At 34.4% G+C, this 15,198-nt stretch overlaps 1 protein-coding gene across 3 annotated transcripts in view; it reads left to right on the forward strand.

The window, feature by feature from the left end:
* The first annotated feature begins 5,110 nt into the window (after positions 1 to 5,110).
* LOC127844898 (uncharacterized) overlaps positions 5,111 to 15,198 on the forward strand; it is a 52,878-nt gene continuing 42,790 nt past the window's right edge. For all 3 annotated transcript variants that reach the window (XR_008032947.1, XM_052375448.1, XM_052375447.1), the window contains exon 1: positions 5,111 to 6,749. Coding sequence is in view for 2 of the 3 variants with exons in the window: in XM_052375448.1 (XP_052231408.1) it covers positions 6,192 to 6,749 (558 nt within the window). In the remaining variant the exon portion in view is untranslated. The remainder of the gene's footprint in view (positions 6,750 to 15,198) is intronic.

Below are 15,198 nucleotides of genomic sequence, written 5' to 3' on the forward strand. Positions count from 1 at the left end.
CGAACTTATACAACGAACAAACAAATTAGCACACAAACAAACAACACATCGGGAAGCGAGGCTTATTAATCAAGAATCAGGTATATACGCTCTCAGCTGAAACAATAAAACATATTTCAATGTTTGTAGGATTGCATTAATTGAGGTTGAATATTTAAGATTATGCACAGACTAAGAGAGGCAACTTCAAATAGATATGTACTATGCCACAATTTTATCAAGAACCTTTAATCTAGACACCCAAAGAAGTTTTCGTGATGACAAAAACACAAACGATTAACTGCCCAAACTTTCGAAACAAAATCGTTGAAATTTCTAAGTAGTGCCCCTTACATCGTGAGTATCGTGATTTAGATCTGTGTTTATGCAGCTTTAGAAGAATCGCAATGGATTCGAAAGTGTAAAAGAAGCGTAAAACGTGCAACTTAATCGACCTGAACAAAACGTGCAACTTAGTCGACCTGAACAAATAGTTTTAAAGTCCCCAACTGAAGTGTATGTAGTATGTGCACATGCAAAGCTCTGGTAAGCCGAAAAAAAAAACACACAAGTACGTGCATGGAGCGTCACGAACTTGTCCAAAAAACACACTACAATTTGCGTATGCAAAAATGCCTGTTAGATTGAACGTATCTGACAAATAACACGTTTTAAGTTGTATAAGACCTCGAACATAGCCAGTTACTAAATCCACGTCAAGCTCCATCATCAAAGGTTTGGTTCACCGATTAAGGTAATTTTGAAAATATATCGCTGAATGTATATATTAAACCAAGTTATTACTTAAAATCATCTAACAACTTGTATATTAATAAGAAGTAGAACTTTTGCCTCCGCAAACACAGAACCTTTGGGAGCAAAATGTTACGTGCCTTTAATAAGCCATCGAGGCTGTAGACTTAAAGGCTTCTCTTAAAGGCAATGCTTTTAATACATGTATTATCTCTATTGTCTATTACAAGCGATAGAAATCTGTATTATATGATATCGATTGTCGATTATCAACAAAAATATTTTTTTCAATTTATTACCAATGGGTGTTATTTGCTTGATTGAATATACATTAATGTATATAATATTCGTAGAATCTATGTCATTTTGTCAACATGTGTACAAGTCCCTTTTCAGCAGAAATGCGCCCATTGTATTACCATGCAGTCTTATTTGTTTTTTATGTTCCTTCTATATAGTTAAAATATCTAGGTGAGAACGAAAAGTAATTGATTCAGCTAAATAGGTAGAATTTCCGAAAATCTACATTATAAACACATAAAAACGAAGAGGCAAGTTTATGACACAATTTTGGCTACAATTAGAAAAGTCACCGACACATTTATAGGTAACATCGCTCATTCGATCCTATCCGATTACCTGAAGATAAAAAGCAAACAACCAAGCCCAAATATTCGCAACAATGCGCACAACTATGCCTTAATTGGATTTTATTAAATTTGACCGATTAGTTTAGTTACCGACGCGATCTAAGTGGTCTAAGCGATTGCAGGTCTATTCAGTGGCATGTATAAGGCGTCCACATGTTGTAATAAATCATACTTATCTATGACAGTTACCTTTTGTATTTTCCACCAATGTATTAATTTGTATGCCCCCAATAGAAAGTGACAAATGTCATAATTGGCCCAAGGAGTGTGCTTTCAAAAGATGTCACGCCGTTATAATTTGTATCAGTGTTTGCTAAATGATTTCTACATGTACTTGGTTGCTTTAAAGCTGGCTTATTACTTTGTATCAGTAAATTCCATACATACAATTTCCATTTTTCACACTCAAAAAACCAGAACTTTAAAATACCAAGCTAAGTGTGTGCTTACTACCTGCATGTGTACAATAGAAGCAAATATTATCACTGATCATTATATTTACACTTTCCGCCTTTACAAGACTTTCTTTAAGAAGGGACTTCCTCAAAACTCTATTAAAGCGAAAAATCACGTCCTTGATTAGCCTGTGCGGATTGCACAAAATAATCTCCGACGACATTTCACTCATACACTTTAATCCCGGTTTTCACAGAGCGAGGCTCCGACCATACCTTTCCATTGTTTCAAGGCCCTACTTGCATGCGTTCCCATTCACTTGCATAACAACAGTATAGTAATCTTTACACTTACTCCTTACATGTTTTTTCGTTGTTGTCTTAGCATTTCTATTTCATTTCCTAATACGTTACATTGAAATTCATTCTTACTTTTCCTCCCAATGTTAGCTTTGTTGTTTGTCATGTTCACAAACTTCATCCCGTCATTACCTGCTCGTCTGTAAACTGTCATCACATTTATTTCTATTCCACTTTCTTATCCGAGGGATACCACATAATACGTAAGCTTTTCCTAATGTTACCTTTATTATTTCTATATGAAACATTAGTGTCACTTAAGCGTTTATAGCGCGAATATTTTACCAAATTAATCTTCTGCAGCACCGTATGGACCGATTTTGAAAATTTTAAATGACCACTCAATTTTGTTTCATTTCCTTCAACAGCGTTTGTTGCTATTCACGACTATTGTTCATCCTTCAGTTTGCTGCATTGTATACATATCAATGTTCAGAATATCCTTATTGTGTCTATTTGTACACGTTTCTCGAGGTTTTCGTCAACTTCAATGTACCCAACTGTCATCGCATTCAAATGGAACTTTGCTTACAAAAAAAAATTCAGCGAAACACGTGAGTCACGATTAAAAAAAAAGCATATAAATGTGTATGATCAAAAACAAAATAAAAGGTGCATGGTCGTATCGGAGGAGATTGTCTTACTGACAAATGATGAACATATAGTAAAATATTCATGTAAAAAGCATTAGTAAGATAATTTCTTTGTCTGTGGTGGGTATTACTGTTTTTCGAGTTTACTGGTGTCCGTATTTATAAACGAACTTTGTGTCTTGTATTGTGTTGTCCTGCTCTCTGTCATAAGTTCATAATATATTAGTTAACCCATTTATGCCTAGTGGACTCTCCCATCATTCTAAATGGGATCAATTTATTTCTAAAATTAGGGATGTCTAGTATATTTATTTCTTTATTTAGAATATTTCTTACAGAAATTCCTTTAAGTTAATAGCGTAGACCTAGATGAGACGCCGCAGCATGCGGCGTCTCATCTGGGTCTACTCTGTTTGCCAATGCATTTTTTTCTAGACACTAGGCATAAATGGGTTAAACAGGTCTTTAAGTATATGATTGCATTGACATGTTAAACATACGTTAAAATCACATTATAAATGACATACTTCAGCAAACGTACATCGTAAGTTCCTCGTTTCATTTTATAGTTTGGACCTTTCATAAATATTTTATGATTTTTTGTGTTTATCTACTTCTAAGAGAACCACTGTTTATTATGCAAACTTGAGACAGTCATCTTCAACTGAAATCTCATACATGTATATGCATTTTTGTTTACCCTGCTTTAACATAGAATATTAAATACCCACATTTAAAGGCTTATAGAAGATATAGGCGGTTCTTACAAACATTTAAAACACTTAATTGCGTTGGTAAACATTGGAGACACCGCTCATGAACTAAGTGAGTGTTACGTACTGAAACCAGGTTTTATTTACATTTATCCCACTCATTCACAAAACTGTTGAAATTGTGCAAACATTTCAGTGAAGCAAATTTGCATATTCAATATTTTACATACAAGAGCTATTAAAAGCAAATCGATATCATCTATAAGCTCATAATTATGTTGACGCAAACTTCTTTGAAACGTTTTCATTTAATATAATCGTATTTAATAGTATCCTTAATATGTCGAAGTACTGAGTTGGATGACTGCATAAGTGTAGGATAGAGCAAATATAATGTGGTATAATTATTATAATAATGCGGTTGAATGGTCATCCGAGCGTAAGTATTGCGTCTATGACTGTTCATAATTATAGACAGACATACTTATACACATATTCACACATTAAATAACAATTAAATAAGTAAATACTTATTTAAATAACACTTAAATAATTGTTTTAAGGGACCTTTTCACAGACAGATGGCATGTATTGAAGTCTGTCACAAATGCTTTACATTGAGAGATGTAAACATTGGATAGTAAAAGCTCTAGTCAAAAAACAAACTAGAATAAAATTTAAAAAAGTAAAAAGTACCCGTCAACTGGGCTCGAACCACTGACCCTGGAATAAAAGTCTATCGCTTAGACCACTCGGCCATTCGTACTCATACAACGAGTGATGTATTTTATACTTTATATTAGCAATTCTCGTAATACCTCAAAACATGACTACAACAAAAAAAACAACAGAACCTTCCAAATTATTAAATCGTTTTGGGTTGAAACGCTTTATAATTTTCAGGTTTTTAAATCGTATAATGATCCAAATAATTGATTTTTAAGAACACGGTTAATGTTCAGTATTACTGTTTCCTAACAAATATCATAACTACAACGAATATTTTAGAATCTGAAACAAAAACAATAATTTTGACAATTTACCAAAAATTGAAAAGGCCCCTTTAAATAAAACAAATACAAATAAATACAAAGTTCTGTCAAGGCGGTACTGAAATTCATTGATCAGTATTATTACGAATTGAATTTATTTTAACACTAATAGCTTAGATATATATTCACATTAAATTTTGTACAAATTACGCACACATTATTAATTATTTATGTGTCCCATGAAACTAGTAACTTGTAGAATTTATATACAGATGGTTGGATATATATGTACTGCTCATGTATTTGTATTATCTTAATGCAGTGTAACAGCGGCATAGACAAAATGGTAAAACTTAGAGTCTATGCCAACAGTTAGAAATTCAGTCAAACAAATACTCGTTCAATAATCCATGTTTGTACTATGTGACGGACAATTGTACTATATCATATTTAAAGGTCATTGCATTAACTATTATTTGGATTTTTGAAATTTATTTAGGTTCCAACAAAGCATCTTCTGACGCAAACTTTATTAATCCTTAACATTATTGCCTACATAAATATACAAACTGGCATAAACAAACGTCGTGGGAAAGTTAACTGTTGTTCAGCCAATCGTCTATCTAGACCACAAACAATTGCCTATAAAATCACTTCGGCGCGAGCGACCAAGCAATACGAGTTTGCATAGCAGGCTAGCTACCACTAATAATCAGTATTACTATCTGCATTTCAACTTTCGCTCACGCATGTATGGTTGATTATTCAAGTTTCATTGCGGACTTTGTGTCGGATTATTTATTTGACGTCCGCACGAGAAATTGGGACGAGTGACGAAAATTAATTAGCGAAAACTGCATTCTGTGCTGAATAATTAAAAAGCTTTTCATTTGTGTTTGTGAAAACGTACCGATAACGGATATTGGAATTATCTCATTATTTTAGTACCGGAACGTAATTTATAATTTTCAACAAAAGGATTAGATAAAAGAAATAATCATATGAAAACAACACGCAACAGAAGAATTCAATATAATTCAAGCGAAAATATTGTACGTGCTCAGCGTGTTTTACATATTTATGTGCTGTAGATTACTTGAAGTTAGCATAGCGAACACACTTGGTTTAAAATATTTAAGACTTAGGTGTGTATTGACGAGCTTTTAAAGCAGTAAAATTTAATGAAAACGAAAATTGCTGGAAAAATGGTACATTTATTTCACATAATAGAAAAGTCATAGCTTAAAACAAGTGTATAAGTAACTACATAAAGTGAAACTTAATCGAACGATATATGGATTTATTCGAGGAACACCTGTTCGACCCTGCGGTGTTTGATTGATCCGTCGCTGCGTCTAGTGTATGCAATGATCTGTCACTTCGACTGCGACTTTTTACTTGTTCGACTATTTAAGAGACAGTGAGTGTTACGTGTTCAGATCATACGGACCGGCTAAAGCGTGATTTAGTGAAGCCAAAAAAGTGCATTAATTCCGCATCTGCTTATTTCTATGTCAACTTAACGAAGCAAAACTGTGCGCGGCATTAAACATGGATTATTGATTTGTATTATATGTGTCTGCTTATTGTTTATGTATTCATCGTGTTTTTATTTCGAGATTAAGTGTATTAATTCTTGAGGTAGAGCATCGTTAAACTTAATACAATATCGTTGTATTAAGCATTATACAGGGAAAACAACACTGCATTACATTATTTAATAAGAATTGTTATTATAAAAGGTATATAAAGCATAATGGAGATGTCAGTGAAAGTAACTTATTTTCTGAAGTTTCTTGTCGTCGTTGTCGCGGGACGTAGCGCCGCAATCAACCTGGACGGTGATTTACGTCAACTCGCGGAAATGCTCCCAGGTATCTATAGCAACAACGGACGTCATTCCAACAACATTAACCGGAAGGTGGAACGGGCGCTGGGCTCGATTGAGACGGCGGCGTCCGCCATTACGTCGCTTCCCATTAAAGCCGTTTATCGACCCGTCGAAGTGACGTTCCTTCCTGATAGTTTCAACGTTTACGTCGAACACGTTGAGCACGGGAAAACGGACCCGCATCGACGCTGGCTGTACAGCTACTCAAAGGACGATAGTACACGCTCGATCAAACTGCGCGTGTATAACTTTAACGACGATTCCATTATCGAGAAGGTCAGCAAAAATCCGCGCGCGATCAAATATTTAAATGAAAATGACGTCACGACCAGGAGCTCGTGCGACATGTTCTGGCGACGTCTGGGAGAGACGTTCGTGGGAACAACGTCACGTGAATGCCAAGCGGTTGTGGACGGAAGCCAGGTATATAACCATTTCTTGCATCATCGCAAACTAAGTCTTAATATTGACCCGACAACAAACTGAACGTATTAGGTTTCAAGGTAGACACATCATTTTCCATCTTTATTTACTCATGTAATATTTCCTTTTGGAGTAATTTCTTCCGCAAGATCGAGCAATGTACCGTATGCAAAGAGCAAACTAGTAGCAAAGCCATTCTATACATTGTATAATATTAATTTTAGGTTCGACATACACGATCAGACTATGAGAAAATCCACTACATTTTTTTTCGAAATTCCACATGTTCAGAAATCTTTTGCACAATGTGGGATGGGGGTATTCTTTTTTTAATTGTAAGTTTTGTATCAACGGAACCCGAACGTTATAAAAGTAACACTCCCTCACTTTCTTTTAAGTGGCAGTTACCTTAACGCTTTATTTGATATTTTGTAAGATACGAGGAAGTTTGAACGAGAGTCCATTAATATTGAAGTACTCAATTTTCATATAATTATGTAACTGCCGATCCGGTTTTCTCATCACCATGACGTAAACATTTCAGTACGGAGACACGCACTCTTTATGTATAAGTAATATCAGTGCAACATGCATAATTGATTGACAAGTACTCATTAATTATTTCATTCATAAATTTACGCTCGAACAATCCTCCTTTGCCGTGAACGTCAATAACGTACGTTTACTGCAATCGAGTTACGTCTATTAAAATTAGCCGTAAATTGTAAACATTTCTTACTTAGCAGTAAAATCATGGTTATGAATAATTAATGTGTTAAAACAACTTCACGATTTTAAGGTTGGCTAACCGATGGGTCACCTACAATAACAAGGCCTGCTTATGTGCCAAAAAACGCGAACAGATTACAAAACATAATGATAAAACGAATGTACGGCGCCATGATTTCATAATTTTAAGAAACCTTTTACTAAAAATGTAAATGAAATTTCGTTATTTTATGTAAAGTCTTGTCTAAAATTTAAGTGAACAGTGGAATGATCGTGATAAAAATAATAATTCACAGTATACATATTTTTTTATTCACCTGCATAGTATTACTATAAAAAATGCAATGTTTTTTTTTTATACAATTTAACAAATGCTTATTTCTTTGCGCTGTAAATCAACGCTATGGTTCTCGTGTCAGCGAAGTTAAGTTGAAATATGGAAAATAATGTTTTACAAATGATCTTGCCAATGAATACATTATTCCCCTACCTCTGACTCAAGTAGGTCAGTTGTCAGTCATTAGTTTACGTACCTGCACTTAGCACTGGTAGACCAGCTATCACAGGGAAAAAATATGAGTCGCGTTCTGAGAAAACTGGGCTTAATGCTTGTGCGTAAAGTTTCGTCCCAGACTAGCCTGTGCAGTCCGCTTTCCGCTTTTATGATATTTTTCGTTTAAATGCACTCACTTGTTAGCAAAACTCCAATATAGGCAGAAAGTTTCGTCCCTAATTATCCTATGCGGACTGCACAGGCTAATCTGGGACGACACTTTACGCACATGCATAAAGCCCAATTTTCTCAGAACAAGACACATATGGTGGTAAACTGACCGTCGCTTAACGACTTCGATACTGTTGAAAACGGCGAAAAGTCCAACTTAACAAACAAACAAACAAGTTAATACATAATATATCTCTAATGGCATTAGCAACACGAAGATCTAGTTTTGTATACTGTTCATGTTGAAAACGTATTTTTAATTAAAGCGTTTTACTTTTTTCTTTTCTTTGGCAAAGTTCGTTTGGTAAACATATTATTATTTTGCCAATATAAAGAGTTGAGCGCAGAACGCCTAATAACTGCGTAGAAGACCTAAGGAGGATTTTTTCAGTACCTTACATTGTTTTCCATACATGATTTATCATAACATATATCAATATAATTATACAATATCATGCTCTATATACATAAGTGTGATACTGGATGAGCGCGCAAACAGAAAAGCAAGAAAACAAACTACCATGTATTTCGCGGCGTTGGTTGTTAAAATAAACCGCTGTGAATAAATCTCATTTAATTAACTCGTCGAATGCATTCTCTTACATCTTCGACGGCGTGTAACTAATGATGTACGTGTCAATCCTTTGACAACGTACATGATTACCATTTTTGCTTTTTTGTGATGCGCTTAGGCGTCAAAAAAAGTTGTTTGTTTCCAATAACCCACCGGATCCTTCTTGCGATCATAGTCGCTAACTTACTTTCTAATATTACCTAAGGAATCAATGCAAGAAAGAGATTGTGAAGATTTCGGCACGTTATTGCATTTTCTTATAAACTGCAACCGTTAAAAAAGAAAACGAAAAAAATGTTCACGCGACCTACGTCCCCTTTTTTGCGATGTTTGTGGAAACAAATGAAATTTTGTTGTCCTTAGAAGTTAATGCACATCCTAACGAGGGTAACCGTCTCTTGATTGCCGACGAAGAGAGATTATCGAATTTGTTTATTGAATTTAATAGGATTATCCGCTTAGGCGTTTTGAGTGTGGAAAGTAAAGAGTTGCGTTAATCCAAAGATTTGTTTTTGGACGTAACCCGATTTTTTTCTGTCGTTTGCCGTTGGTTAAAACGTTCGCTAATCCACAGTATCCCGTTAGCGACTCTATCGAGGTTAACCCATTTACGCCTAGCGTCTAGAAAAAAGGCCTTGGCAAACAGCGTAGACCCAGATAAGACGCCGCATGATGCGGCGTCTCATCAGGGTCTGCGCTGTTTGCTTAAAAGAATTTCTGTGCGATATATTCTAAATATAGAAATAAATATACTAGACAACCCTAATTTTGGAAATTAATTGATCCAATTTAGAATGATGGAAGAGTCCACTAGGCATAAATGGGTTAAGATGTTGAAATTAATTTATTATGCGTGTGTTAGGCTATAGTCTTTCGGATATTAACGAATTTTATAAGCCTAAATGATTGCTCTATAGTCTGAGGTACAAATATAATAATTTCTAATTTATGTTTACATATCAATAATTTCATTAAAACTAATATATAAGCCTCGCCCTGTGATAGATGCTAATCATGGAAGAAGAAACTTCCTATAAACGGTAAATACCATTAAAGCGGAAAGTGCCAATCAGGGAAGAATAGACTTCCTATAAACAGTAAATACCATTAAAGCGGAAAGTGCCAATCAGGAAATAAGAAACTTCCTATAAACGGTAAATACCATTAAAGCAGAAAGTGCCAATCAGGGAAGAATAGACTTCCTATAAACGGTAAATACCATTAAAGCGGAAAGTGCCAATCAGGGAAGAATAGACTTCCTATAAACGGTAAATACCATTAAAGCGGAAAGTGCCAATCAGGGAAGAATAGACTTCCTATAAACGGTAAATACCATTAAAGCGGAAAGTGCCAATCGGGGACGACACTTTTTAAGCACATGCACAGTGATTTTTTTTTGCTTTTATTTGTTACAGCCTGTGCCATTTTATTGGGAAAATTAGCGTGATAAACCGTGAAATTGCGAAAAATAGCGCGATAAACCATGAACTTAGGAAAAATTAAGCATTATAAATATGATAATAAGTAACAGAATTAATATTGTTTTAAGTGCATGTTCAGGGGGTTTTCTGGCCATTTTGGGAAAATGAGTCTGGTTTTATTGGGATTTTTTTTATTCTAATCAATAAAAGTGACATATTTGGGAATTATTTATCGACAAAAAGGACTAAATTACAGTTTTATATTTTGTAGGATGTTTAAAAAAATAAAGTTGAGATCTAGAGTTAAGAAATCATAATTAAGTCATAAAAGACTTCTTTCTTACATTTTTTTTTTTTGAAATTGGGCTTTTTCGGGAAATTTTGGTCAGATTTTTGGGAAAAAAATGTGGAATTTTGCGATTGGGTAGCAGCCGAAAATCGGCGGTAATTTTGAGAAAAAAAATCACTGATGAATTCAGCCCTTTTCCAAGATCGATACTCGTATATATTGAGCCTTTCCCAAGAATGTTGCCGAGACACCAAAGCCAAAACAACAGTTGAGTAGGGAGCAAGGAAATAGCTTAGCCGACAAGGTTTTACAGTGATTTTAATTGAAGCAGAATCCTGCATTTTGATTCAAGCAAATTGAAATCTTCTCATTTTTTACTCTTGCAAAAAAATAGCATTGCATCATTTTGACCCTTTTGTTTTCCACAATCCATCTTGAAAAAAAGACCAGACATGATCATTTATGAAAATAATTAAGCTTTTATGAAAATGTTTTATTCATTATTATGATAAATAAGCTATTACAAAACGTTGAACATGCATTTAGGAACATTTCAAGTTACTTCAGTATTTTGACTATTATCATTTTTATTTTGACCTCTCATTGTTTTGTGACCTTGGGTCATTTTGACTCCTGGTTTTCAAAATCTACTTAAATCCTTGTTTTATTTAATGTTCATGCTGTTTAAAAGGTACTTGAGAGTTCATTATGGCACAACAATAAACTACATATTTAGTTTCTCTTTTATACTAAACGTTATAATTTATATATAAAACACACAAATTACAACAATTCCAATAAGAAACGTCAATAGCAGAATACACACACTAATAATGTTAAGCACCATTGAATGTTTGAATGTCTTTGGTGAACGGGATCGTTAAACTAAACATGGAATTGGAAGTTATTGATTACTCAGCTGCATTCGTATCTGGCTTAGATTTTTTTTTGCAAGAGCTTCACAGTATTACTTATTTGGATAAGCGGGTAACATATGCTCATTGTATTACAATGCTTTTATAGAATGATACGAAGTTTGAAGCGTCGACGTTACATAGATTTTGAAATTAAACCACAATAATATTGCATTTTTTGTTTAGCCTAATCGGTGTATGACCAGGGCATACATTGAGCCTTGTTCTGAGAAAACTGGGCTCAATGCATGTGCGTAAAGTGTCATCCCAGATTAACCTGTGCAGTTCGCACTGGCTAATCAGGGACGACACTTTCCGCCTAAACTTGATTTTCGGTAAGAAGGGACTTCCTTGAAACTAAAAATACCATAAAAGCGGACAGTGTCGTCCCTGATTAGCCTGTGCGGACTGCGCCGGCTAATCTGGGACGACACTTTACGCACATGCATTGAGAAGGATGGAAGAGCCCAATAGGCATAAATGTGTTAATATTATCAATGCTGAATAGACAATCCCAAGGTATATGACGTATGTTCGCACGTATAGCAAAATCATAATAATACCCCACAGACGCATACATTAGTGTTCCTCATACATACTTTAATCTTATGCCGATTTGCATCACCAAATAGCAGCAAACGACGCCTGTAATATTGTGTCATATACGCTTTAAAGTGTGTTTCCCATGCTTTTAAAGTCGGTTGTGTACATTCATAATTTGAACTTTTAACTGACATTTAATTGAACGCATTTTGCCAAATGCGACCACGGCATGGGTTGCCTAATCTGCTGTGAAATGCAGATCTGTTTATACGGATTATACCGGTGTTTACTGTTTTGCCAAATAATAATGACATCATAATACATAAAAGAGAAATAAACTATTCTCAAGCGAGAAATGAACTTGACGCTTTTGTGAAACAGGCTCTCATAAAATCCACCGGTCTTACTATTTCACTACACTTGAATTCGCAATTGCATTTCATCCCGGCCGTCAACAATTGTGTAACGATGATTGTAACGAAAATGTCATAAGCGACGTTTGTAAAATAAATACTCTTGTAAATTGAGAATGATTTGTTTGGGCCATGTCATTACATTTGCTCTTGGCGGTGAAGCTAATCTAGTGAAAAATTAGTTTACGCAACATTTTACTGCCATCAACTGTTATAATCAGGTCATACATTATGGGACATTATTGGTTATTTCATAACGCAGTTGTACTCGATAAAGTGTAATTAATGGCATAATGCCTGATCCAAGAGATTTTCTCAATCTTAGTTATCCAAAGATGTAGTGGTAGGTCTTGACTTAAGATTAATGTAAACGAATATAAATGAACAATGTGAATGTATGAATGAATCAATAGCGGGAAAATGAAATGAATCAATTAAGGGAAAAGGAAAGTTAAATTTAGAAGTAAAAGGAGGGAGGGAGGAAGGGACGGCGGACTAAACGATTAAACGAGGCAATAATAGCAAAGAAACACAGTCTTTGTCATTAACACTGTCTTTTCAAAGGCCATTGAAGTTCCTTTTATAATAATTTCGTTTTTAGTACTAGATGCAAAATGGACCTAAAACATAATTCAAAAAAAAGTACTTGGTCTAAATTTAAATTGTAGTTCAACCACAAAGCTGCTGTGCAGTTGCATTTTTTTAGATCTGAAGATGATCTGGCGAATGCAGTCTGTGGCAAGATATAAATTCATGCTAAGTACACCGTCCGCCAGTTTTAAGGCGGCACGTTTGCATACATTGAGCGTTTTAAAATATTGTATACAACTGGAAAACAATTTTGGGGGGTTTACAGAAAAAAATACCCTCGTGACTTAAAAAAATATGAATAATATCAAACTCGTTATGTTTAGTTAACAAAAGATTGTAAGAGATAGTTTTGATCAATTTAAAAAAATGTGTTTCATATGTTCATTTTTTTAACTTTTTATATGTTTTTTTCGTTAGCATTCCCCTACAACACGATTTAGTGTTTGATAAAAACTACATGAAGACGAAAGCCCTGAGCCGAATTCTTGAAATAAGTCACTTAACATAAAAAACTTCATTTAGCTGATGGCTATGTTAAAAAAGCGCGTTTTCTATATCCGTAGAAAAAAAACTACAATGGAAAAGGCTGAAGAACGGACGGTGATACATGGTTTGAACTCAGTTAATTAATATTGTTTTATGGTTGAGGACACTTGTTTAGGTGAACAAAGTGAAAGCATACTCCGAAAACGTCAGGTTGTTAAGATAAAGGATCGGTTATAAATCGGGAATTTTTACTTAGCCGATGGCCTAGCTAAAATATACAAAAACGTTGCTTATTTATACACTTGCTTTAAATATATTAGTTTGTATTCACGTATTTGCAGTCCAAATCGTTGTAATTTAAATGAAAAAGACACACAACTAATTACACAAAAAAAACACAATATACTGATATGAAAAGGACATGTTTAGAGAATTTTTTGGGGAAAAAAAGCGATTGCAAAAATGTACCTACAATTAAATATTTGGAACAATTTAAAAGGGTTATAACAACAAGGAAAACAATCTCTACCATTGTTCGAACTTTTTTATTTAAGCTCACTCGTTACCACTGCATCACGCCGGCATTTTAATTTGGATGGTCGTTTATACTTTATGGCGGTAATACATTTTTTTGCTTAATAATCGATGAGCAGCGTTACAGACGCTTTTTTTTCGATTGCGATTGTTAATTTCAATAAAAACATACATATTTTTATTGAACTTCGAACGAGTCCCTTAAAAGTAGATTGTATGATTTAACATATTGAGATCTGCATATACATAATTATTGTGAGCACCGCTTCCCAAATGGCCAAGAGAACAATTTAGCTACATGAAATTTATGTGAAGGTTTGATAACCCTATATATTGTTTCCATTTAGAACTTGCGACTTGTATTCACTATTTGAGCAAGAATTTACAGCCGGTAGTAAATCAAAGTTTACAGAGGGTACAGATCTTTCAAGACAAACAATGCCCGCTATGCAAACTATTCAAAACTGTTTGATTTCGTAAAGTAACAATCGAGAGATATTTACCAGTTTTATACCATAAACAGAACGCAAGCAAGCCTCGTAAGCTTATCCATGGGCCACACGTGAAGGATTGGAGACCAACATCGTTGCTGTGATTTATTGCAATGCACGCGTCGTAATGATTTTAAATCCGAAAATTCAGTTTAGAAAATTATAATTTATTGCATTTTTGTTTAACCCGACACACATTTAGTGACGAATAACCGTTCTTAACCGACAAAATGGTCCATGTCGCTTTAGCTTTCAAACTCCAATTTATAATTTACTTAAGATGAAAAACGAATAACAAATGTTATAGTTTTTTTGTCCATTACAAATGATTCATGCGTCCATTTCGCTTTAGTTGTCACGCTCTGAAATTTACTTACTACGAGAAACGACGAGTAACCGGTGAAGTTTTTTTGTCAAATTGAATGATAAAACTGCCTTGCGACCTTTCTCAAGACTCTTTGCCTCGTGTTCCCGACCTGATAATGATAAATGTCGATTTTAACAATAGCGACAGCTTTTGAGTCGGTAACTGTTATGAGTAGGACAATAAATAATACGGATTTAGTTGCAAAGAAAAATATAGTTTAAAGAAAGTTATAAAACCTTCAGTTAGAGAGAGTAGTCAAACTTGATTGAATTGAATGACGAATGATGAGCCGGTGTTACTTTTGCGTTTATCAACTGTAACTGTCAAATTCATCTGACTCTGTAAGTAAGGTTTGTTTGCACTAACTACAATG

This window comes from Dreissena polymorpha, chromosome 9 (assembly GCF_020536995.1).
Source record: "Dreissena polymorpha isolate Duluth1 chromosome 9, UMN_Dpol_1.0, whole genome shotgun sequence".
Lineage (NCBI taxonomy): Eukaryota > Metazoa > Mollusca > Bivalvia > Myida > Dreissenidae > Dreissena > Dreissena polymorpha.